The sequence below is a fragment of the Scyliorhinus canicula genome, chromosome 16, assembly GCF_902713615.1.
Source record: "Scyliorhinus canicula chromosome 16, sScyCan1.1, whole genome shotgun sequence".
In the NCBI taxonomy this organism is placed as follows: domain Eukaryota; kingdom Metazoa; phylum Chordata; class Chondrichthyes; order Carcharhiniformes; family Scyliorhinidae; genus Scyliorhinus; species Scyliorhinus canicula.
The window spans coordinates 49580055-49607425 of NC_052161.1; the positions used below are offsets into that span (position 1 = coordinate 49580055).

General features: G+C 46.2%; 1 protein-coding gene across 1 annotated transcript in view; it reads left to right on the forward strand.

Moving 5' to 3' along the window:
- Window positions 1-19479, forward strand: part of valopa (vertebrate ancient long opsin a) — a 50603-nt gene extending 31124 nt beyond the window's left edge. Inside the window, exons 3-5 of the mRNA XM_038773595.1 lie at window positions 4670-4787; window positions 5727-5966; window positions 19195-19479. Of these exons, the coding sequence (XP_038629523.1) occupies window positions 4670-4787; window positions 5727-5966; window positions 19195-19416 (580 nt within the window). The 3' untranslated portion in view covers window positions 19417-19479. The remainder of the gene's footprint in view (window positions 1-4669; window positions 4788-5726; window positions 5967-19194) is intronic.
- The last annotated feature ends 7892 nt before the right edge of the window (window positions 19480-27371 follow it).

A 27371-nucleotide genomic window follows, 5' to 3' on the forward strand; every position in this document is an offset into this window, starting at 1 on the left:
AAGGCATCTTAACAAACACATGGATAGGATGGGTACAGAGGGATACGGCACAAGGAAGTGCTGAGGGTTTTGGAAAAGGTTGGTATCATGACCGGTACAGGCTTAGAAGGCCGAAGGGCCTGTTCCTGTGCTGTATTGTTCTTTGTACTGTCACTGAGATATGATTGAGAGAGAGAGACAGGATTGGCAGCTCAATATTGCAAGATACAGGGGGCGGAACTCTTCGCCCTGCCACACCCATTTTCTGGTGCGGCACGTCCCCGCCGCCAGCAGAATCTCCATCCTAGCAGCTGGCCAATAGGGCTTCCCATTGTGGGCACCCTCACGCCTTCGGGAAATCCGTGGGCATGAGTGCGCTGCCGGCGAAGCGGAGAAGCCAGCTGATGGAGAATCTAGCTGAGGATCTTTAGGCATGATAGGGAAGGAGGTAAAAGAGGAAGGGAGTGTCACAATTTTGATCGGAGAATCAATTATAGCAGTAAGGAGGGACAACATCTTAGAAGGTCCTTCAACTGAAGACATATGGGTCAAAGTGTAAAACCAAAAAGGGGCAATCACATTGCTGGGAGTTTTCTATCGGCTCTCTAACAGTCTGAGAGAAATAGAAGAGCAGGCATATAGGCAAATTTCAGAGAAGTGCAAAAGTAATAGAGTAGTGACAGTGGAGGATTTCAACTTCCCCAACGTTAACTGGGCTAGCCATAGTGTGAAAGGTTTAGAGAGAGCGGAATTATTAAAATGTATCCAGCAGAAGTTATTAGCCAAGGCATCTGTTTTGTTATGCTCTTGACGTAGCATAAGCTGCTTCCTTGATGTGCACTCTGACAAAGGAAAGTTCAGACTTGGAGATAGCTTTAACACGTTTATTTAAACTGTTAACAATTTTCCTACTTGGATTTGACTCTCCCGTTAATCCTGCTACAGCTACTCAGACTGATGAACCAGTCTGCTACAATCCAGGCAGTGGGTGTGATGTGTTGAATCAACCCTGTGTACACACTGAGTGTCTCCAGTGGAAAGAGGAAGATCATGTGTGCTGTGTCCTTTTATATGGGTTGGTGTAATGCCCTCCTGTGGTCGTGTCACCTCTGTGTGTATCATGAATGCCCATTGGTCATGTCCTATCTTACTGACCTATTGGTTGAATGTCTGTGTGTCATGTCTCTGGTGCTCCCTCTAGTGTCTAGCTAGTCTATGCATATTTACATTAACCCCTTGTGTATCTACAGTGATGCATATCACCACACAGGGCAGTTATGTTTAAAACATAGGTTAGGTCACAGCTAGAATATGGCGTTCAGTCCTGGAATCCAGATTATAGGATTGACGTGGTAGCACTTGAAAGGGTGCAGAGGAGATTTACGAGGATGTTGCCTCGGCTGGAGGGTTTTAGCTGTGAACTGAGTTTGGAAATTAAAGATTCTATAAGAGAGGGGCGGTCCTGGACTTAACTTTCAGTAACAAGGTCAGACAAGCGGTTGAAGTATCAGTGGGGGAGCATTTTGCAGACAGTGATCTTAGGCGGGATTCTCCGAGCCTCTACGCCAAAATCGCGAACGGCGTAGGGCCGAAGAATGAGCGTCAAACCAGAGGTGCACGGACCCCCGACAGGAAGTGCAGGGCCCCCGTATCAGCAGCCGGAGTTGCGAGGACTACTCCAGGGCCCTGCTAGCTCCCTGCAAATCAGGGAATCACCCTGGACTTTCTCCCGGTAAGTCCAGAGTGGTTCAAGTGCATTTTTCCACGGGCGTGGGGACATAGCCCCATTATTGTTGAATCCCGCCCCATAACTCTGAGATTCAAAATTATTACGGAAATGGTCAAGGATGGGCCTAAGATCAAAGTTCTAAACTGGGGTTGGCCGATTTTAATAAAATCAGATATGATTTTGTCAGAGTGGACTGGGAACAGACACTTTTAGGTAAATCTGTGACAGAACAATGGGACGCATTCAAGAAGGAAATAGGGAGAGTGCAGGGCCAACATGTTCCAATTGATCTTGATAAAGGATGGGACTAGCAAGTCCAGTGATCCCTGGATATGGAGGGATCGGCAGCATTGGATCAGGAGAAAAAGGGAGGCTTATGACAGATATCAAGAGCTCAAAAAAGCAGAAACCCGAGAGGTTATTGAATATGCAACAGGGAACTTAAAAAGGAAGTTAAGAGAACAAAAAGGGGACAAAAAATGGATACTGACAGGTAAAATAAAGGAAAATCCTAAATTGTTTTACAAATACATTAAGGGTAAAAGGATAACTAGTGAAAGAGTAAGCCCGTTCAGGACCACAATTGTAATTTGTGTGTGGAGCTGAAGGATGTAGGTAGGGTTCTAAATGAATACTTTATATCAGTGTTCACTCATGAGAGGGGCAGTGTGGGTATAGAAATCAGGGAGAAGCTCTGTGATAAGAAATTAACATAGACGGAGAGGACATTCTGAGTGGCAGGCTTAAAAGTAGACAAACCTCCAGGCTCAAATGAAATGTATCCCAGTCTGCTGAGTGAGGCAAGGAAGGAAATAGCAGGAGCACTGGCAATAATTTTCAATTTCTTTCTGGCCACAGGAGAAATGTTGGAGGACTTGAGGATAGCCAATGTGGCACCATTATTCAAGAAGGGAGGAAGGGATGAACAGGAAACTACAGGCCAGTTAGTCTAACCTCAGTGGTGGGGAAGCTATTGGAAGTATTTCTGAGAGACAAACTTAATCTGCATTTGGAGAGGCAGGGATCAATCGAGAACAGTCACTGTGGTTTTGATAAGGGGAGGTCATGTCTGACCAACTTGATTGAATTTTTTGAAGAGGTGACCTGATGTGCAGATGAGAGAAATGAATTTGACGTAGCTTACTTGGACTTCAGCAAGGTTTTTGACAATGTCCCACATGGGGGATCGATGTCGAAGGTGGGAGCTCATGGGGTCCAAGGAAATTTGGCAAATTGGATCCAAAATTGGCTGAGTGACAGGAAGCAGAGGGTGATGATCGAGAGGTGGTTTTCTGACTGGAAGCCTGTGTCCAGTGCGGTCTCGTAGTGTTGGGGCCCTTGCTGTTTGTGGTTTATAAAAATGATCAGACATGAATGTAGGAGGGGCAGCCAGTAGGCTTGCCAATGACACGAAAATTAGTGGGATGGTAAATGGTGAAGAGCTTAGCCTTAGATTACAGGAGGATATAGATGGGCTGGTCAGATGGGCTGATCAGTGGCAAATTCAATCTGGATAATTGTGAGATGATGCACTTGGGCAGGGCAAACAAGGCAAGGGAATAAATGATAAATGGCAGGACCCTGGTAAGCATGAGGATCAGAGGGACTTTGGTGTGCATGTACAGGTGGATGCAGCGGTTGAGCAGGTATATGATATACTTGCTGTTATTAACCAAGACATTGACTTTAAGAGCAGGGAGATTATGTGTAAAATGTAGGTTAGGCCACAGCTAGAGTATGGTATGTAGTCCTGGAATCCACATTATAGGAGGGACATGACAGCACTTGAAAGGTTGCAGAGGAGATTTATAAGGATATTGCCTTGGTGAGGGGGGACATGATTGCGATGCATAAAATTATAAGGGGCATATATAGAGTAGACAGGAATAAACGTTCCCCTTTGTGGATGGATCAATGACCGGGGGGCATCGATTTAAGGTCGGGGGCAGTAGGTTTAGAGGGGATGTGACAAAAATCTTTTTCACTCAGAGGATAGTGGGAGTCAGGGACTCGCTGCCTGAAAGGCTGGTGGACACAGAGACCCTCATAAAATTTAAGAAGTATTTAGATGTGCGTTTATGATGCCAAGGGTCACAAGGCTATGGGCCAAGTGCTGGAAAATGCGATTAGAATAGTTAGATGATCATTTTTGTCTGGCACAGATGCGATGGGCCGAAGGGCCTTTTCTGTGCTGTAGGCCTCAATGACCCTACGACTTTAATTCCTTTTAATCCAAACCAATGATAAAGGTGCTCTTACTTGTGTTCTTGCACTTAAGGCGTTAAAACAGTTCCTTAAAGCACATCTTGCTCCAGTCAATCAAGAGGTCAGAAAAGGAGGAAATTGTCACACATTTCTCCATTGTCCATAGCGGAAATAAAAGTCAAAGATAGGGCTGAATTTTTAAAGAACGGGAATGGAATTTAGTTGCTTGCTGTTCATATTGTAAATGAAAACATTCATTAAACACTAGCTTGCTGTCATAAAAAAAATTTAATTATAGACCATAGAAAATTTGCCCATTTTATTATGATTTCACTACACTTAGTGCTCAGGAGAAATATTCTCCTCGAATGCTGTGTGGCTTGGTCCAGTTGCTGCAAAGCACAACATAAATACTGGTTAGCTTAATGTGAAGATTGTGTTGAATGCTCTCATCAATCAGTTCTCCTGCAATTAGATTGTGATGGATGGTCATTTCTATTGAATAATTTATTAAAATAACCTTATAGATAAATAATACTGGTTGTCACACTTTGAGCCGTGAAAATCTGCGCATCAGATTGCACATTTTTCCAAACTTCTAGGAGGCAAAAGTTGTTAAAGCACCAATTTTACCGAGCATTTTCTTGAGCTCCAATTTTTAAATAAATGTATTTTTTATTTATAGGTTCAAATATGTGTTGATTCTGGTTATTGAAGTGCTTGGTATTACATGTAACTGTGCTATTTATATTTCAGGTATTCTGGAGAATTCCATGATCACTCCTATATTATTGCACTTTTTACAACTTGCTTCATTTTCCCTTTATTGGTTATATCCGTTTCCTATGGAAAACTGCTGAGGAGACTAAGGAAGGTAAATCACTGTTCACCAATTATTCCACTCTCTAGTATCACCATGAATCTCAGCTTGAAGGTAGCATGGTAGCATAGTGGTTAGCACAATTGCTTCAGAGTTCCAGGGCCCCAGGTTCAATTCTCGGCTTGGGTCACTGTCTGTGCGGAGTCTGCACATTCTCCCCGTGTGTGCGTGGGTTTCCTTCGCGTGCTCCGGTTTCCCCCCACAGTCCAAAGATGTGCAGGTTAGGCGGATTGGCCATGATAAATTGCCCTTAGTCCAAAATTGCCCTTAGTGAAAATGAAAATCGCTTATTGTCACGAGTAGGCTTCAATGAAGTTACTGTGTTGGTGGGGTTACTGGGTTATGGGGATAGGGTGGGGGTTGTGGGCTTGTGTAGGGTGCTCTTTCCAAGAGACCGTGCAGACTCGATGGGCCGAATGGCCTCCTTCTGCACTGTAAATTCTATGATTCTATGATTGAACGTTGGCTCATTAGAGAAATTGTTTTACCCAATTAAAAAAAAACTTCAAGCTCACCGTTGTTGACAATAGTTTTCCAGTATTTTCACAACTGCCGGTTGATTTGGAATGTCAGCTTGGTAATCAATTGCACATTTATCTCGAATTACTGAGCTAAACACTGGCAACAATGCAAAGTTTGAGTGTTACGTTTACTGCTGCTAACCTCACTGACATGACACAGTGAGGCAAGGTTAACAGGCAGTTACATGTGCAAGTGCAGCCATTCCATAGCTACATGTTTGAAAATGAGTATTCATATTCAGATTGAGAAGGAGAAAGAAAGCATTTCAACATGTTCAGGTTAACAGAAAAACGACAAGACATTTTTAGAATTTTTTGCTGTTGTAGTTTGTATGATTGATGGCAAATAATTACGCGACAACGGGGCACACCCTGTGTAAAACAGCTGACTTTTAATTTTGTTTTGCCATAGGTGGCAAATACCCAAGGGAGACTGGGAACCGCAAGGAAGCCTGAAAAGCAAGTCACCAGGATGGTAGTTGTCATGATAGTGGCATTTCTTTTCTGCTGGTGTCCTTATGCCGTTTTCTCCATTACTGTGACCATTTGTCCAACCATCAAGTTAGATCCGCAGCTGACAGCCATACCAGCTTTCTTCTCAAAAACTGCGACAGTTTATAATCCAGTCATTTACGTGTTCATGAACGGACAGGTTTGTTGTTATTTTGTTTTCCTGCAAATTTACAATGCAGCAATGACAATGTTGAGATTTAATGCAATACTAGCCAAGAGCAATGATAACAATTTGATATCTGGCTGTGAAAATTGTATTGTTTGAACTGCAATGCAATACTTACAGTAGCTAGCATTATCATCAGAAAGATTAGATTAATCATTGTAGTATAATGATTTTGCAATTGTGATAAGATGTATACAACCATATTGCTCATCATAAACTAATAAATGATAATGCAGAGTAGCTGTGGTCCATATTCTCCTGTATTCTTCAGAAACATGGGCAATGAACAGCACACACCTCAAATCCCTGGAGAGATATCACCAATCTTGCCTCCACAAAATCCTGCAATCCACTGGCAGGATAAGCGTACCAATGTGAGCATCCTCTCGCTGGCCAATATCCCCAGTATCGAGGCACTGGTCACACTCGACCAGCTGCGATGGATGGGCAACATTGTCATCATGCCCGACATGAGGCCCCCGAAACAAGTGCTCTATTCTGAGCTCCACAATTGTGAGCGACTGAAATGCTGCAAGACACTCTGAAAGCTTGTCTAAATAAATGCAACATCTCCATCGGCACGTGGAAATCACTTGCCTTCAAATGCACAAGCTGTAGATGAATCATCCGTGAACGCGCCAACCACCTTGAGCGTCACAGGGTGGAGCATATGGAGGCCAAGCATAAACAGCAGAAGGAGAGCACAGATTGCAGATTGCAGATTCCAGAACGTCCAACCCACCCACCTCATTAAGCACCACCTGCCAAACCTGTTGCAGGGCCTGCAGATCAAAGATTGGACTAATCAGCTACCATAAAACCCACCTCCCCGGAGTGGAAGCAACTTATGCTCGGCCGTGGGACTGTCCAGGATGAATAATAGAAAATAAAATAATGAAAGTCTCAAGTGAAATTATACAATGTGCCATTTGTAATCATTTGTTTCCAAAAATGAAGGGCATGAACCAATGCAGACGGCATTTGGCAATCTTCAGTTTTTGAGGCCATTGAATTTGCTGATTTAGCATTGCTTTCAGGAAAAAAATTAAATACAATTGCATGACTTCAGTGGAACTGCACTAAGTCACTGCATTGATGATTTCTCATGTTGATCTTCATATCTTTACCTGAAAATAATCTGATTAAAGTAGGAGATGTGCAGATAGGTCACAGGGTGTTCATCTCATGGCCTCATCTATACTGGGAATGTTTCCCTTGACTCATGGGCGACTCAGGTAAGTTATTTCAAAGCTACCTTATCCATATTATATACACATGATACATGGTCAGCTTCTAGGTAAGTCTTTCTCTCTTCTGTACAGACTATTCTATCTGCTCTACAGAGACTCCAGCACATGATTGCTAATGCCACTGTTAAATCATGATACACAACACTATCTCATTACCATTACTGTTAACCCATTATATGCTGCACTAGGTGGGGGGTCTACACCAAGAGCAGCTGAAGGTGAACCTCTGGTTTCCAGTCACACTGCAGACCTGAGTTGCAGTCTCTTTGTAAATTATCAGACTAGGTCAATTCATTCATATGCAAGCACACAAAGCCCCTATCGGTTGCAGACCCAACTGAATTGATTCCGATTACTCTTGTTCACCTCCAAGTATATACTAAGAGTGGCACAAATGTATTTGTGTAGATCTGCTGCTCGCGGAACTGCATTGATTTGATTGATTTCCCAAGGGCTGGCAACACCTGCATTTTCAATGATGTCAATGAGAAAAGCCGTGTGGCCCATGCGCTTGAAGGAATCAACATTAAGCATGCACCGTAGGGATATGCATCACTGTATATACACAAGGGGTTAATGTAAATACACTACAACTACGTAACCACTAGAGGGAGCACCAGAGATATATGTGTATATATATATCTATATAGGTATATATATATATAGATATAGATATATATAGACAAACAAGAAGTCAGGAGACTCTTCACAGGAACGACAGCTGGTGAGCAGGACACAGACAGGCAGCTCAGATGTAACAGAGGATAAGCGCTGGAGAGAGAACAAACTTACAACAAAGGATCTACTTCAATTGTTAGACAAGGAGCTCTATTCCAACACAAGTAATAACACATGGTACCAGGAGACTTCAGAACGCTTACTATAAGATTAAACAAGATGCAGACACAGAAAGATCGAAATGACAAGAAAACTTGTACCGGACATTTGACGTGGGGAGTCTTCGCTGATTCAATTAAACTTGTTGGAACTCCACCGCAGCTGAAAACAACCGGTAATTTAAGTCATAGATGGAAAAGCTTTAAACAAATGTTCGAAATATATATCATAGCTTTTTTTTTTATAAATTTAGATTACCCAATTATTTTTTCCAATTAAGGGGCAATTTAGCATGGCCAATCCACCTACTCTGCACATTTTTGGGTTGTGGGGGCGAAACCCACGCAGACACGGGGAGAATATGCAAACTCCACACGGACAGTGACCCAGAGCCGGGATCGAACCTGGGACCTCAGCGCCGTGAGGCGGTTGTGCTAACCACTAGGCCACCGTGCTGCCCTTATATCATAGCTAATGATTTGAGAGAAGCCTCTGAAGAAGTGAAAATAATACTGCTCCTTGCAGGACATGAAGCTAGAGAAATATGTAATGGCTTTAAATACTTGAAAGGTGAAGACAACGCCAAATTAGAATACAGAAAAAAATTGAAGATCACTGTAACACCAGTAACAATGCTGCTTTAAGACATTCAATGCTTGGAGACCAAATTGTACAGGGAAAATATAACATTAAGTGCTTACCAAGAAAAAAACGCTGAAAAAGTTCTTTTCCAAGGGTCTGAAGAAGTTAAAATGGCGTCTGAGCACATTTTAAATTGTCCAGGGAACAAAAGACGCAAATCTGGGTCTGCGCATGCGCAGTTGAAAACAGCCGTTTTGGACTCAGATCGTTCTGCGCATGCACAAGCTACGCATGCGCAGTCAGCAGATGATCAAACATCTTTCGCCGATTGATCTGCGCATGCGCAAGTCGCACATGCGCAGTTGAATGAAAAGACGGAACAGTTCGACGACGGATCTGCGCATGCACAAACCGCACATGTGCAGTTGGTCAAAAAGAGCGCACCGTTCAAAGATGGATCTGCGCATGGGCAAGGTGCGCATGCGCAGTTTACAAAAAAGCGCACAGCAAAGAAACATTGATTTGCACATGCGCAACTGATTCCCACGAGCGTCATGATGTCAGCAGATGCAGACCACGCTCACTTAAAGGGGAAATGCCCGAAAATCACAAACAAGACTCTTAAAGGCACAAAGCCAACAAATTCAACCTCGAAAGACACAACAATGCCTGAATTTCTACCAGTTGAAAATAACTTTTGCAGCACCCTGGAACAAGCAGTTTGCACCACTCAAAGTGAAGAACACAATGACAAATCCGAAGAAGATGATTTGTTCATTGAACATTTAGAGAACAATAACAAATCTGAACCAAAAAAAGATGATTTGTTTATCGAAAAATACTACTCAGACATGGCCTCGGTATTCAGATATGCTAATCATAGCATCAGCAACACGGTTGCAAAGCTCAACACAACTCTACTCATGGTAGATGGATTCAATACCATGATGCAATGGGAGATCGTCAATACATTGGATGACAGCAACCTGTCAAATACCCAAGAAGAACATGATGCAACACAGAGAGTACTGACCATCTCCATTGAAAGAGCACAGATCGCTCCACACAGAGAACACTGCACAACTCCACAGAGGGAGTGATGAAAGACTCCACAGAGCGAGCGACACAAGCCTCCACAGAGAGCTCATTGACAGACTCCAAAATGGAATAAATGAAAGACTCCATAGCGAACGCCATGCATGAACAACACCATGAAGGTCTACCCACCATATCTGAGCAACCAGAAGCAGACTATAAAAGTCTAACCAGCTCACATAATCAACAAGAAGACAATGTACGTCTACCCACTGTATGTGAGACAAGTGTCAATGTGATCACAAGTGACATACAAGATATGCAGGAACACAGTGAGACTGACAGATCTCAGCTCATCTGTACAGAAGTTCTCAACTAGAATAGGGCTACTCATGAGTCCAATAAGACCACATCAATTGAAACCTCTACCCACAAGAAAATGAAATCTTGAAGATTTTGACTCCAGAAGAGGAGCACCAGGAAACCAAAGATGATTCAAATGAACCAGAAATGACTCCAGAAGAGGAGCAACAAGTAAGCAAAGAAGAGGAATCAAATCCACCACGAATGACTAATGTCACCAAAATCAATGCAACATCAGATCATTCTCACAATCCTCTAGAAGAAATACTCAATGAAACAGCAGATACCGCAGAGGACACTGGCACCAATAACTTGGAAAATGACTCAAATTATCCACACGGAACAGTCATTGAGCACAACAAGAACAACAAGAAGCACAGCAGAAACAAGAACAACAACAGCAACAACAAAAACAACAAGAAGCACAACAAGAACAAAAACTACAAGCACAACAACAAGAAGCATAACAAAGACAACAACACCAAGCATGACAAAAACAATAACAAAAACAAGATAAACAGAAACAACAAGTGTGACAAAAGCAACAACAAGAATGACAACAAAAACAACAGACAGAAAGGACGGATACAACAACAATGAAACAACAACCTGTACAACATGGTACAACTCTGCACCTGAAGGACAATGCAACAGCACACTCCAAAACAATGACAAGAATACAAACATACTGTGGCATGACAACGAATCTCACAAATTCAAATTTTCTCCAGAAGAAACAAGCACACCAGCTTTCAAGGCAGATGACACACTAAATCGATGCCACAAACACAGAAAAAAGTCCATGTCAGTCAACATCAGTGATTCGACCATTCAAACACCTCATGATGACTTGTTGGTGACTTAAAACACAAGAACACTGACAACATTCACAAATAAGTTACAATATCAATATCATCACGTCAACAACAGAAAGAAAAGACAACCGAATAAAGTCATAAAGTTGGACTTATAAATTTTTAAAAATTAAGATTGGACTCAGTTATTAATTGGCTTTGTATAATCATCAATATCATCACAACGTGTACATATGGTTTATCTACATGTTTTGCTTAATATTTGTTAACAAAGTTAAAAGAAAATAATATGTAAAAATACAAAAGGGGGGATATAGTGATATGCATCACTGTTTATACCCAAGAGGTTAATGTAAATACACTACAACTAAGTAATCACTAGAGGGAGCTCCAGATATATATATATATATATATATATATATATATATATATATATATATATTATATATATATATATATATATATATATATATATATATATATATATATATATATATATATATATATATATATATATATATATATATATATATATATATATATATATATATATATTATAATATATATATATATATATATATATAATATATATATATATATATATATATATATATATATATATATATATATAATATATAATATATATTATATATATATATTATATATATATTATATATATTATATATATTATATATATATATATATATATATATATATATATATATATATATATATACAAACAGGAAGTCAAGAGACTCTTCACAGGAAAGGCAGCTGGTGAACAGGACACAGACAGGCAGCCAGATGTAACATAGTATAAATGCTGGAGAGAGAACAAACTCACAATAAAGCATCTACTTCAACTGTAAGATGACAAGCTTCATTCAGACACAAGGAATAACTCCCGCACTTTGCAGAAATACATTTTTCCTCTCTGTAAGCTGTGCAGTCTTTGCCCTCTCAGATGGCAAATGATGCACAAAACCTAGGACTTGAAATCTAATGGCAGCATATGGACAGTTAGGCATTATTGTACTTCAGAGGAACCACCCTGTCCAGAGTGTGGTGATATCCTGTAAACAATATTGTAGATAGTTGGCGGTGCAAACTTCACCAGCAGGTGGCGGTACAGATCCACCATGCAGTCTGGAGACAGTGGTCATGTGACAAGATATAAGTGAGGGCAGATGGTTATAAGATGTACATGAGGACAGTCGTGCATAGGGGTAGTTCCAGGGGAATATAAAGAAACTCCATGATAACTTGCTCTGTCTCAGACCTTCAACTTGCCATGTGTGATTCAATCACAATCCTGGTTTGGACAAGTTACAAGCTATTCTGTGGATTCCTTGCTAGACATCGAACACTGAACACAACGCACACAGGCTTAGCTAAAACTGACTCAATCTTTCAATTATGTGGTGTTGCCCAATAATATTGAAACTGCCAGCAAAAAGACTTTGGATTTTAGAAAATAATGCTTTGGAAGTGTTATCCTTGATGTTTGCAATCATTGTGAATGAATTCCAATGTCATATTTAGTTGCATTTACTTGTTTATGCTGGCTGACACCAAAAAAACTTATTCAAGTCAAAAATAAAATAACAGATGTATAGAACTAAAGTTCAGTTTCATTTTAGCTTGAATTTTCCGACTGAATTTCATAGAATCTACAGTGCAGAAGGAGGCCATTTGGCCCATCGAGTTTGCACCGGCTCTTGGAAAGAGCACACTACCCAAGGTCAACACCTCCCACTATCCCAATAACCCAGTAACCCCAACCAACACTAAGGGCAATTTTGTACACTAAGGGCAATTTTGTACACTAAGGGCAATTTATCATGGCCAATCCACCTAACCTGCACATCTTTGGACTGTGGGAGGAAACCGGAGCAGCACCCGGAGGAAACCCACGCACACACGGGGAGGATGTGCAGACTCCGCACAGACAGTGACCCAAGCCGGTATCGAACCTGGGACCCTGGAGCTGTGAAGCCATTAGCACTATTCATTAATTAACTCAATCTTAACCGCAAGAATGAGAAGAAAAGGGAAAAATTCTCTATCCCACGACGCAACAATGCATACCGCAATCGGTGTCCGGGCAAAATCGAGGTCCGTGCACGGCGCTGATTCAGATGCCATGTTCCGATCCCTCACTGGTGGCAATAATGAGGTTTGAGCTCTGTGCCGGCGGCAGCATGCAGAACCGGCATTTACATACATTTAAATGCGATTGGCGGGTTGGACACAGTATGCTCCACCCTTCCGCAATGCTCCACGCCTCTCATGTGGATGTCTCATGGGCATGAATTACAAAACGTTTTTCAAAATATAGACTGGGCAATATACCTGCAGAAGGGGAGCGGGTCGCTACAAATCACTTGAAAACCGTTTCAAACTGGTGGACTTGCTAAGGAATGGCTGCCTGGGCTGGGGCAGTAGCAGGTAATGGCTTGGTGCCAGGTCCATGGACTTGGGGTGTACCCCTCTGGATTAGGGTGGCCTGGCTCAGACTGCCATTGCTGCAGTCTGTCTTTTAAACAGACCCCTTTGGTGCTACTTACAGGCTCCTGGCTGCTCACACTGCAGAGTGCTGCCTGTGTCCTTTAAATGCTCAGAAGGCCTCTGGTAATCTGTGAGCTCTCCCAGGCCGCCTTCTGGATACCCTCATACCTCAGCTGTATCATCAAAGGTGAAGCTCAATCAGGTGCGCACCAGGTATTGGCACTCCTCAGAAGCGCCGCCCCAATGCAGAGGAAACTGGGGATCAGCAGAGCTCAACCCAACCAGAGGACATCTGCACCACGGCCGACCAAACCCTCCCAGCTTCTCTGCCCCTCTCAGGGCAGAGGTTTCACCAGTGACTCCCACCCCTCTGGATCACCGGCTGTCTCTTGCTAGTGAGACTGGCAGCGCTGACTGCCTCTGCCACCACCTCCCAGGAGCTGTTCAGGAGGGCAGGCTTGAGTCTGTGGCCCACCCTGGGGAAGAGGGTGTCCCTCTGCTCCTCTGGCATGGGAGCTGTGGGTCCACCTCAGACTCATGACCTTAGGCAGGTCTTCTTTGAGACATCTTGGTGGCTGCGGTGAGTGTGTGGTAAGTGAAGCACTCAAAAACAGCTGCAGCTGCCAGGTTCTTTGGTGATAAATCTGGCCCCAGCGGTTAGAATACACGCAGGGCCGTGAATTGGGCGGAATTCGTGCCAGCAGAGTGCTGGCCCTTTGGCATGTCCCGAATTGATCCAGAAAGAGCACTCCCAATGGGAACGCAAACCGTACACAATTCAGTCCCGGCGCGCCAGAAATGCTATTCAACGTAGGCAGCACGGTAGCATAGTGGTTAGCATCAATGCTTCACAGCTCCAGGGTCCCAGGTTCGGTTCCTGGCTGGGTCACTGTCTGTGCGGAGTCTGCACGTCCTCCCCGTGTGTGCGTGGGTTTCCTCCGGGTGCTCCGGTTTCCTCCCACAGTCCAAAGATGTGCGGGTTAGGTGGATTGGCCATGCTAAATTGCCCGTAGTGTCCTAAAAAGTAAGGTTAAGGGGGAGTTGTTGGGTTACGGGTATAGGGTGGATACGTGAGTTTGAGTGGGGTGATCATTGCTCAGCACAACATCGCAGGCCGAAGGGCCTGTTCTGTGCTGTACTGTTCTAAACGTTAATTTGTCCGCTTAAGGAAGCCTCACGGGCTTCCCGCTCCAAATGAAGGCTTGCCAGCTGATTCTCCGGCACCACGCTCACCAGCCCCCCACTAACAAGATGGAGCAGCACAAGCTGCACTTGCTCAGCCAACCCCAGCCGGCTCACAACAATAGTGCCGAGGAGGCCAGCCCCAAGATTCGGAGATGCTGACCTGGGAGGCTCCTGGGCGCAGTGGAAGCCAGGAGGGATGTCCTGTCCCCTCGGGAGCCGCAGAGGGTGAGCCACAAAGCAGCTAGTGCTGCCTGGGACGAGGTGGCAGCAGCTCGGTGAGTGTGGCCAGGAGGATTGGCCTCCAGTGTCGGAAGGTCAACGACCTACACTGCAGCACAAGTGAGTGGACGCAAACCCCCTCCAAAGGGAGCACCATCCCCCCAAGCCCTCAGGCGACACCCCAACACTCTCTCCACCCCACCCCTTCAACCTTCTCTCCAACCCTCCTCTTCAACCTTCTCTCCACTTACCCTTCAACCCTCCCTCCACCACAACTCTCCCTTCACATCCACCCACCCAAACGACTGTGAACCACGTGTGTGGCTAACTATGCCCCCTCTGTGTCTGCTCAGGAAAAGCTCTACATAGTTGGCAGGAGCCCAAGACTGGCGGAGATGTGCCCGACTCAAGAATCCTCACCTTCTTCGAGGAGCGGGCCCTGGAAGTGACTGGTGTGGCCGTGGGCAGGACAGTCACCAACACGGAGGCTGGGGGACGCCGCAGAAAATGAGGAACCATCGGGCTCCGCCCAGACAACCTATCAAACTTGAGTATTAATTGCCTTACTGACTGACCCATCCCTCCCACTGACCACAAGTCCATTCTCCTGCAGGTTCACCAGCCGAAGGCACCGGCCCATTCCGGGCGGCCCCCTGTCCTGACTCCGAAGAGAACACCTCAGAGGAGAGCTTCGAGGATGCAACTGTTATTGTCATGGCGTAGCTGTCATCCCCACTCCTCACCAGCGCAGGTAGACACACTTCGGTGGGAAATGTTAGTGGTCAGGCTTCTGGGGCACAATCTGGTGAGCACCACATTGCAGATGATGCACATTTGGTGGAGGCAGGAACTCCAGTCAGAGGGCTGCTGGATCCCAGGACCCAGCTAGGTCCCAGCTTGATGCTGACCCTCTGGAACAGGGTTACCTGGAGCTGATGGAGACGATGGGGGGCGCCGGGACGTTCAGAGGGAGATGGCAGCGTCACTCCAGCAGAACCATAGCTGATTGGAGGAGTCCCAGAGGCCACGGGCGCAGGAGATGGCACTGGCAATGAGTGGCACCGAGGCCAACACTGCTAGGGTGTTGACCGCAGTGGAGAGCCGGGTGCACAACGAGGCACCATTAGTGAAAATGTACAAGACATCACTCAGTCGGTGACGGCCATGGCCAAGGGTCTCGACAGAATGTCTGCCTCGCTGGGGGATGTCACCCAGTACCAGGCTGACATTGATGAGGTTCTACGGGACAGGTCCCGCTCTCAGATGGGAATGGCTGAGGCATAACGCAGCTTGTCCCAGTCGCAGGTAGGCATTGCTGAGGCACTGCAGAGCATGGCCCAATCACTGTGGAGCATCGCTGAGGGCGTCGGCATGATGGTGCAGACATTGGGGAACTGCCAGGGCTGTCAGAGTCAGATGATGCAGGGGCAGCCGGGGCTCAAACCAGCTGCCCCTCTGTTCCACAGTGGACCCCAGGGCCCTATGTGTACTGAATAGGAGGGGGGACAGTGAGGCACAACCTGGACCCATCCCATGGGGTGGCGACGATGGCCACCAGCTCCCGTGAGTTCCACCCCTCTGATGAGGCTACATCTTGGGATCAGCACCCGGGATAGGGTGGCACGGCTGTACATGTGCTGTCGACTGGTGAGTCGCGACCGTCCGGCCCCAGAGCCCCCAGAGGACACCCACCATGGGGCATCAAAGGCCACAGGACGAGGTAAGCTGCAGGCTTCCGCCACCCCAGATGTGCATCTTTGGGAGACACCTAGATGTAGTGGTAGAGCTAGGAGGGTCATGCACATCGGGATCACTGAGGGCACCCGGTGGGCAGCACCATCGGGAGAGTGGGGTCCTGTATTGAACAATAAACACCCTTGTGCACAACCAGTAGGATGCCTCTGTCACTTTCTTCCGCAATGCATCGCCCCGTGTAGGTGATGTGAGCACTCAGCAGACAGGCAGGGGTCAGACTATGGCATAGATTGTGGAGCACCAGCTCTCTGTGGGTTATCATCAGCCCCCCTGCCCTCGACATTAACCCACGGACAGTGCCAGCACAGCCCCAGCACCCTAGAGTGATGTGACACATACCCTGGGAGGGTGGGAAATGGGGGTGGGCAAGGATGCGATGATGGACCAGGCCACGTCCTAGGTGAAGCGGGTGAGCATGAGGGCTCCCCTGGTCCTCCGGGCTTGCTGGACCCTCACCGCTGCCATCTGTTTTGCAGCCTCCGGCTGAGCCTCAGGTTCCTCCCCAGCCACGTCCTCCAGGCCCTGCTGGTCCAGCACCTCCTCCTCATCCTTATCCTCCTCATCCTTGTCCCCCTCCTCCTCCTCCACCTCGTCGGAAGTGGCCACATGTGCCTTGTCACCAACTTCCAGCTTGTCGCCCCGCTGCTGTGCCTGGTTGTGGAGGACACAGCAGACCACAACAAAGCAGGCGATCCCAAAGGAGTGCCCACCAGAGCTGTCGAGGCATCGGAAGTGCATCTTGAGAAGTCGGATGCACCACTCAATGATACCCTGGGTGACCACATGGGCCTTATTGTACTGGGTCTCCGCTTCGGTCTCTGGCCTCCATCCTGGCATCATTAGCCAGATCCTCAGCGGATATCCCTTATCCCCTAAGAGCCAGCTGCCCATCCTGATGTGCTCCTCGAAGAGGGCAGGGTTGACCGACTGCTCCAGGATGTAGCTGTTGTGCACACTCCTCGGGAAGCAGGCACACAGGTGCATTAGCTTCATGTGGTGGTCGCACATGAGTATGTTCAGGGAGTGGAACCCCTTTATGTTAACATGGGACATCCCCAGGTGGCCAGGTGAGTGCAGGACAACATGCATGACTTCTATGACCCCCACCCCGCCCCCTGAACCTGGGGCATCCCGGCGATGGTGGTGAATCCTGCAGCCTGGGCATCTTGCGAACATGATCGATGTCAAAAGTGATGTCATCTTCCGCCCGGGCATACAAGGCATTCGTGACCTGCTGGATGCACCTGTGGGCTGTGGCCTGCGAGGTACCACACAGGTCCCTGCTTGAGCCCTGGAAACATCTCGTGGCGTAAAAGTTCAGAGCTGCAGTGACCTTGAGAGCCACCGGGAACGGGAGTCATCATCCCCCACGTAGTGCCAAGTCCACGAGGATATGGCGCAGGTGTCGCACCTCCTCCTTGTTGAGCGGAGCCTCCTGCGGCACACACTATCCATCATTTGTTCTAAGGAGCAGCGAGGCTTCTACACCCTGGGCCATCGCGGGACTCCCCCTCTGGGTTCCCCCTTGACCTGATGGGTGGCCGGGTCTTCAGGGTATGGGGTGGGGTCCGGCACATGGGTCGCTGCGCAGAGCATCTGCAGACGCTGCTGCTGCTGTCACCATTCCGGCGTCTGGCCACATCGTATAGCACCAGCATCACTGGGACAACTTCTACGTCCAGCATCCCTGCTATAGCGTTCAATATCTGTAAGGCATTGGGAGAGGGTGTTAGGCTGACAAACAATGGTGCCTCCCACCCCGGGACCCATCATTCCCCCAGAGGCCTCGTGGGTTTATAGATGGTCATTGGGGCAGACGGGCAGGGAGAAGTGTTGCCCCCGGAAAGGATACACATGATCCAGGGTTGGCATGGAGCGGTTGCATCCCAGTTGCCCTCCAAAGCATTCCCCCCACCCTCTCATGGCAGCCCACCCCTGCGGAGGGTTCCTCATCCTCAGCCGAGGGTCCCCCATTTCCCGCTGAGCACAAGGGCAGCAAGCCCAGCACCCCTGGGCTCTTTGCCTGTGAGCAAAGATGGCTACTCATCTCGACTCCCACAGAAGCCCTTCTGCCTGGGTCATACTTTTAAAAAGGAGCACTAATCGGCTCCAGCTTGAACACCTGTTGGGGAGGCCGCTGAATAACAGGAGGCCATTGGTGGCTCTATGGAGATGGGGCTTAAGTGGTGATTATTGGTTTCTCACCGCACTATGGCAATGTCCCGATTTCGTCGAGGGGAGCGGGCTGGTCACATCGCAAACATTTTGCCGCCCGGCAAGGATCTCATTTATGGCCTCTCCCGCTATTAGCCAGCCTCGCTTTGCTGGAGCGAGAGTGTAACAAGGCTGGAAGGTCATGCCGTTAGTCCCCCAAACAAAGAATTACGCCCGAAGTTTTATAAAAGTTTTAAATTAAGTCCAATGTTCTTGTCACAGTGAAAATTTTATAGCAAGAGTAACCATAACCTTAAATTTTCATATTAATGAAAATACATCCCTTTATTTGTAAAGGAACACAATCAAACTGTTTGATATCTGTGGCAGGAGATCAAGAATATTTCATACATTAAACTGAGCTTGAAATCCATTTTGCAATACTTACGTTTGCTTTTAGAATATTTGATTTCTGAAACTTTTCTTATGTATATTCAGTTTAGGAAATGTCTCCTCCAAATGTTCAGCCTCAGTGAACCTGAAATCAACCCAACACTAGAGCATGTAATGCCAGCTGGTAACAATAATGAGAGAGAAATGTCCACCATTGCAACACGGGTGACTTCTTACAGCAATACAGCAACGAAGCATGAAGAGGGAAACAAACGTGAAACCTTTGCTCAGCTGCCAATTCCTGAGAATGAAGTTTACCCCGTGTAAATACAAGGGACATGTGGCATGTCTATATACAGTAAGAGTATTCAATCATTAGATATCGCTACCATGTGCAACATGGTGTAAATTGGATGTATAATGGTAGCTTGCCAAACTGTCAATAGTCTCTTCTATTTCATATGTGCAATTCGCTGACCATGGCAATAATGAGTCTCAGATAAGAGATTGAATGAACATGCTCAAGAACATAGTCGAGTTATGTCAGTGGCTACAGCTTCATTATTCTATTAAGCATGCAGCTTAAATTGATAATCACCACTTCACATTGTGATATAATTCACAATAGCATTGTTGAGATTTGAAATTATGTGATTGAAGCGATTCACCTGTCTATTATACAGGCATTTTTCAATTAGTACCGATTGTTTGCAAATGTCTTGAATTGTGACAAGAATTTCAAATTGCACATTTAGCTGTGGAAATGAAAGTGTCTTGCCTTATAAACCAAACAGAGCCATTGGCTATAAAGTTATTTGATAAATAAGCCATTGAGATCAGACATTGTCCAATTATTGCTGTATAATTTATATCCTTTGAAATCAGCGTGATCTGAGCCCATAATTTTATACCTTATGGGTTATGGGGTAGAATTTTAGCACTTTGATCAGCGTTGTGGGAAGTGCATGAGTAACTCAGAAGTACCTTCAGCGAAATGAAAACAAACTGCTGCAAAATTCAGCAGGTCTGGCAACATCTGCCGAGGGAGAAATTTAGAATTAATGTTTTCAGTCACATGTACTCTCTCGAAACTTCTTCAGAAAAGTACCGGCAGTGCATTTGTCAGTGGCTAAAGCTCACCTTCAACTTCATGCAAAGTCTGCCTCCTTCATAGTGACCCTCACAAAGTTGTTGTCCATCTATCCATCCAACGCACCATTATTCTCACTCATAGGTCTCTTCTTTCCCTCCTTGTAGGAGAAGAGAACACAGAACCTGACAGATGCAGGTAACCTCCAGTCATCTTGATGCTGCCAGCTGCAGACCAAGTACTGGAGATTAGCTGAGTGTCAACCATTGGAGATGGAGAGATGAAGGCTTCCCAGCTGGTGACCGAATACCGCACAGGCAAATGACTAAAAAGTAAGGTTAAGGGGGGGGGGGGGGGGGGTGTTGTTGGGTTACAGGTATAGGGTGGATACGTGGGTTTGAGTAGGGTGATCATTAATGGCGGCACGGTAGCGTTGTGGTTGGCACAATTGCTTCACATCTCCAGGGTCCCAAGTTCGATTCCGGCTTGGGTCACTGTCTGTGCGGAGTCTGCACATCCTCCCTGTGTGTGCGTGGGTTTCCTCCGGGTGCTCCGGTTTCCTCCCACAGTCCAAAGATGTGCAGGTTAGGTGGATTGGCCATGATAAATTGCCCTTAGTGTCCAAAATTGCCCTTAGTGTTGGGTGGGGTTACTGGGTTATGGGGAGAGGGTGGAGGTGTTGATCTTGGGTAGGGTGCTCTTTCCAAGAGCCGGTGCAGACTCGATGGGCTGAATGGCCTCCTTCTGCACTGTAAAATCTATGAAAAATGACATGCAGCCCTCACTCACGTTGACTTGGTGTAAATAACCAATGACATGAGCAATCTTCACTAGCATCTTCTAACCGTGAGAATTTTATTTCATGTCTTCCATTTTCCTCAGGCCCATCTCAGGTTGTGGCACAAGAGGAGGACTCTTCCAAAGGCAACTCAGAGAATACACGGTCAAAGGACTCATGTAGATCATGCAAGAGCTTGGATACACACACACACCTCATGGTGAAATAAGCAGTTGAAGTTTTACCTGGCATCTCACACCTCAGAAGTGAGCAAGGAAGGGCGGAACGGTGGAGCAATGGTTAACACTGCTGCCTCAAGCGCCGAGGATCTGGATGCGATCTTAGCCCTGTGTCGCTGTCCGTGTGGAGTTTGCACATTCTCCCCGTGTCTGCATGGGTCTCACCCCCACAACCCAAAGATGTGCAGGGTGGGTGGATTGGCCACGCTAAATTGGCCCTTAAATTGTAAAAATAAAAAATAAAAGAAGTGAGCAAGAGCAGATTGTGGAGACATGGACAATAGTGGAGAAACACCATTTGAGGGATGACATTGCTCAAAGCTTTAATCAGCTGCATGAAGGTGTTGAGTCCTGAGGGTGGTTAATTAAAAGGATAACTGGAACAGAAACATAAATGTGTGGGATACAAGCAGTTGTTCCAGCTGCATTGTGCACACTTCGAGAGAGATTGCAGCAGACCATCTCAGGCACAGAGTTTTACAATGATGTCTTCATGGAAAAAGTGCTACCTGTATTGAGCATCAATATGACAGGTAATGGGTGGGAAGGAAACTCCAAAAAGCCCTGAGGAGAGGCTGAAGCTCTCAAGCTTCTGAGGTGGATAACCTGTTCCAGAATGTGGTCACCTCAGAGTAAACAGGCAGGGAGGGAATGGGTGACCACCAGACAGACAAAAAGGGGCAGATAGGTGGTGCAGGAGTCACATGAGTGTATTGTGCTCTCCAATCGGTATTCCGTTCCGAATGTTGATCAGGGAAAAGGTTCTGCTGGAGAATGCCGTCACAACAATGTCCATGGTACTACAGGTTATGGAATTATACAATTGTAAAATCTGCAATGCAGAAGGAGGCCACTTGGCCCATCGAGTCCGTACCGACCCCCGGAAAGAGCACCACACCCAAGCCCACGTCTCCACCCCATCCCTGCAACTCAACAACCCACCCAACATCTTTTGGACACTAAGGGCAATTTATCATGGCCAATCAGCCTAACCTGCACATCTTTGGACTGTGGGAGGAAACCAGAGCACCCAGAGGAAACCCCCCCCACACACACACACAGGGAGAACGTGCAGCCTCCACACAGATAGTGATCCCACCGGGAATCGAACCTGAGACCCTGAAGCTGTGAGGAAACTGTGCTAACCGCTGTGCTACCATGCTGTCCTGTGCTATCATGGCACAGCTATACAAGGAGGGGTGGAGGTAGAAGGAATGTTAGGAAAGCAACAGTGATAGGCAGTTCAAAAGTTAGGCGAGCAGACTCCAGTTACATCCCTGGTGCTACAATGCCACCGAGAAGCAGAAGAACATTCTGGAAGTGAGGAGTGAGGGAGGGTTAATCATCAGAACATATGGTCCACATTGGTGCCAATGCCAGAGGTAGAAAGGATACCTGAATGCAGATTTTAGGAAGCTGATGTACAGTACATGCGAGTACAGAAACAAGAAGGTAGTACAGCTGAATGCATGGCATGAGAGATGATTTCGGAGGGAGTGCTTCAGATTTCTGGGGCAAATGGTACAGCTTCTGCTAGTGGGACATTTACAAGCCAGGTGGGGCCAATCTAAACAGGGCAGGGCTCAGTATCCTGGTGGGGAAGTTTACCAGGGCAGTTGGGAAAGGTTTAAATTAGCCTGGCAAAGGGATGGGAACAGCAACAATAACGGCAGCCGGCATTTATACGAAGGACACAGATAGACTAAGAGAAAGTTTTAAATTGAGAGAAAGACCCAAAGCTGAGATGTGAGTTGAAAAAGTAGGATGAAACAGTGTTGAGAACTGAGAGCAAATATCTTCCCTTAAAGGAAAGTGGTGGGACGCCAATATTTCGAATCCCTGGATGTCAAAGAAAATACAGATAAGGACAAAAAAGAAAAGGAGGCTGACATCAGGTACTGGCAGCTCAAAACTGCGGAAAGACAAGAGGAATGTTGGAAGTGCAAGGGGCAAAATTTATAAGGAAACTAGCAAGGCAGAGAGACATAATGAGAAAAATATAGAACATAGAACATAGAACATTACAGCGCAGTACGGGCCCTTCAGCCCTCGATGTTGCGCCGACCTGCGAAACAATCTGAAGCCTATCTGACCTACACTATTCCATTTTCATTCATATGTCTATCCAGTGACCACTTAAATGCCCTTAAAGTTGGCGAGTCTACTACTGTTGCAGGCAGGGCATTCCACACCCCTACTACTCTCTGAGTAAAGAAACTGCCTCTGACATCTGTCCTATATCTACCACCCCTCAATTTAAAGCTATGTCCCCTCGTGTTGGTCATCACCATCCGAGGAAAGAGACTCTCACTGTCCACCCTATCTAACCCTCTGACTATCTTACATGTCTCTATTAAGTCACCTCTCAGCCTTCTCCTCTCTAATGAAAACAACCTCAAGTCCCTGAGCCTTTCCTCGTAAGACCTTCCCTCCATACCAGGCAACATCCTAGTAAATCTCCTCTGAACCCTTTCCAAAGCTTCCACATCCTTCCTATAATGTGGTGACCAGAACTGCACGCAGTACTCCAGGAGCGAACGCACCAGAGTTATGTACAGCTGCAGCATGACCTTGTGGCTCCGAAACTCAATCCCCCTACTGATAACGGCTAGCACACCATATGCCTTCTTAACAGCCCTATTAACCTGGGTGGCAACTTTCAGGGAATTATGTACCTGGATGCCGAGATCACTCTGTTCATCTACACTACCAAGAATCTTGCCATTAGCCCAGTACTCTGCATTCCTGTTACTCCTTCCAAAGTGAACCACCTCACACTTTTCCGCATTAAACTCCATCTGCCACCTCTCAGCCCAGCTCTGCAGCTTATCTATGTCCCTCTGTATCCTATAACATCCTTCAGCACTATCCACAACTCCACCGACCTTCGTGTCATCTGCAAATTTACTAACCCATCCTTCTACACCCTCTTCCAGGTCATTTATAAAAATAACAAACAGCAGTGGCCCCAAAACAGATCCTTGCGGTACACCACTAGTAACTGAACTCCAGGATGAACATTTGTCATCAACCACCACCCTCTGTCTTCTTTCAGCTAGCCAATTACTGATCCAAACCGCTAAATCACCTTCAATCCCATACTTCCTTATTTTCTGCAATAGCCTACCGTGGGGAACCTTACCAAACGCCTTACTGAAATCCATATACACCACATCAACCGCTTTACCCTCATCCACCTGTTTGGTCACCTTCTCAAAAAACTCAATAAGGTTTGTGAGGCATGATCTCTTATAACCTTTTCCAACATTTACCCACAACCGAAGTAAGGCTCACAGGTCTATAATTACCAGGGTTGTCTCTACTCCCCTTCTTGAACAAGGGGACAACATTTGCTATCCTCCAGTCTTCCGGCACTATTCCTGTCGACAAAGACGACATAAAGATCAAGGACAAGGGCTCTGCAATCTCCTCCCTGGCTTCCCAGAGAATCCTAGGATAAATCCCATCTGGCCCAGGGGACTTATCTATTTTTACATTTTCCAAAATTGCTAACACCTCCTCCTTGTGAACCTCAATTCCATCTAGCCTGGTCAACTGAACCTGAGTATTCTCCTCGACAACTTTGTCTTTCTCCAGTGTAAACACTGACGAAAAATATCCATTTAACGCTTCTCCTATCTCCTCTGATTCCACACACAACTTTCCACTACTATCCTTGATTGGCCCTAATCTTACTCTAGTCATTCCTGATATACCTATAGAAAACCTTAGGGTTTTCCTTGATCCTATCCGCCAATGACTTTTCGTGTCCTCTCCTCGCTCTTCTTAACTCTCCTTTTAGGTCCTTCCTGGCTAGCTTGTAACTCTCAAGTGCCCTAACTGAGCCTTCATGTCTCATCCTAACATAAGCCTTCTTCTTCCTCTTGACAAGTGCTTCAACTTCCTTAGTAAACCACGGTTCCCTTGCTCGACGACTTCCTCCCTGCCTGCCAGGTACATACTTATCAAGGACACGCAGTAGCTGTTCCTTGAAAAAGCTCCACATTTCGATTGTACCCATCCCCTGCAGTTTCCTTCCCCATCCTATACATCCCAAATTTTGCCGAATAGCATCATAATTGCCTTTCCCCCAGCTATAATTCTTGCCTTGCGGTATATACCTATCCCTGCCCATTACTAAAGTAAACATAACCGAATTGTGATCACTATCACCAAAGTGCTCACCTACATCTAAATCTAACACCTGGCCGGGTTCATTACCCAGTACCAAATCCAATGTGGCCTCGCTCCTTGTTGGCCTGTCTACATACTGTGTCAGAAAACCCTCCTGCACACACTGCACACAAACTGACCCATCTATAGTACTCGAACTATAGTATTTCCAGTCAATATTTGGAAAGTTAAAATCCCCCATAACAACTACCCTGTTACTCTCGTTCCTGTCGAGAATCATCTTTGCAATCCTTTCCTCTACATCTCTGGAACTATTCGGAGGTCTATAGACAACTCCCAACAGGGTGACCTCTCCTCTCCTGTTCCTAACCTCGGCCCATGCTACCTCAGTAGACGAGTCCTCAAGCGTCCTTTCTACCGCCGTAATACTTTCCTTGATTAACAATGCCACCCCCCCCCCCCCCCTCTTTTACCATCTTCTCTGTTCTTACAGAAACATCTAAATCCTGGAACCTGCAACAACCATTCCTGTCCCTGCTCTACCCATGTCTCCGAAATCGCCACAACATCGAGATCCCAGGTACCAACCCATGCTGCAAGCTCACCCACCTTATTCCGGATGCTCCTGGCGTTGAAGTAGACACACTTCAAACCAGCGTCTTGCTTGCCGGTGCCCTCTTTCGAACTTTTAACCCTATCCCTGACCTCACTACTCTCAACATCCTGTACACTGGGACTACAATTTAGGTTCCCATCCCCCTGCTGAATTAGTTTAAAACCCCCCCCGAAGAGCACTAGCAAATCTCCCCCCCCAGGATATTGGTACCCCTCTGGTTCAGGTGAAGACCATCCTGTTTGTAGAGGTCCCACCTACCCCAGAATGAGCCCCAATTATCCAGGAAACCAAAACCCTCCCTCCTGCACCATCCCTGTAGCCACGTGTTCAACTCCTCTCTCTCCTTATTTCTCACTTCGCTAGCACGTGGCACGGGTAACAACCCAGGGATAACAACTCTGTTTGTTCTAGCTCTCAGCTTCCACCCTAGCTCCCTGAATTTCTGTCTCAAATCCCCATCTCTCTTCCTACCTATGTCGTTGGTACCTATGTGGACCACGACTTGGAGCTGCTCCCCCTCCCCCTTAAGGATCCCAAAAACACGATCAGAGACATCACGAACCCTGGCACTTGGGAGGCAACACATCAACCGTGAGTCTCTTTCGTTCCCACAGAACCTCCTGTCTGTTCCTCTAACTATGGAGTCCCCAATGACAAGTGCTCTGTTCCTCTTCTCCCTTCCCTTCTGAGCAACAGGGACAGACTCTGTGCCAGAGACCTGTGCCCCATTGCTTACCCCTGGTAAGTCGTCCCCCGCAACAGTATCCAAAACGGTATACTTGTTATAGAGGGGAACGACCACAGGGGATCCCTGCACTGCCTGCCGGTTCCCTCTGCCTCCCCTGATGGTAACCCATCTACCTTCTTCTTTTACCTGAGGTGTGACTACCTCCCTATAACTCCTCTCAATAACCCCCTCCGCCTCCTGAATGATCCGAAGTTCATCCAGCTCCAGCTCCAGGTCCCTAACGCGGTTCTCGAGGAGCTGGAGTTGGGTGCACTACCCGCAGATGTAGTCAGCAGGGACACTCGAGGTGACCCTTTCCTCCCACATTCTGCAGGAGGAACATTCAACTGCCCTAGCCTCCATTCCCACTGAACTAACTTCCCAACTACTGAAAACTAAAAAACTAAAAAAAAAAGAAATATTGATCAGTAAAATCAAGAAAAAGCCACAGTCGTTTTCTAAATACATAACAAGCAACCGGACAACTAAGGAAGCAGTAGGGTCACTGAAAGACCGTAAAGGTAAACCATTTAAGAAGGCACAAGAATTATTTTTAATGAATACGCTGTAAAGGCCTTAACAAAAGAAGAGGGGCTATGCAAACAATGTTGTTAAAGAAGAGAATAGTTAAATATTGGATGGGATCAGCATAGTCAGGAAGGAGATATTAAGGAGTTGAACAACTTTGAAAGTAGAGG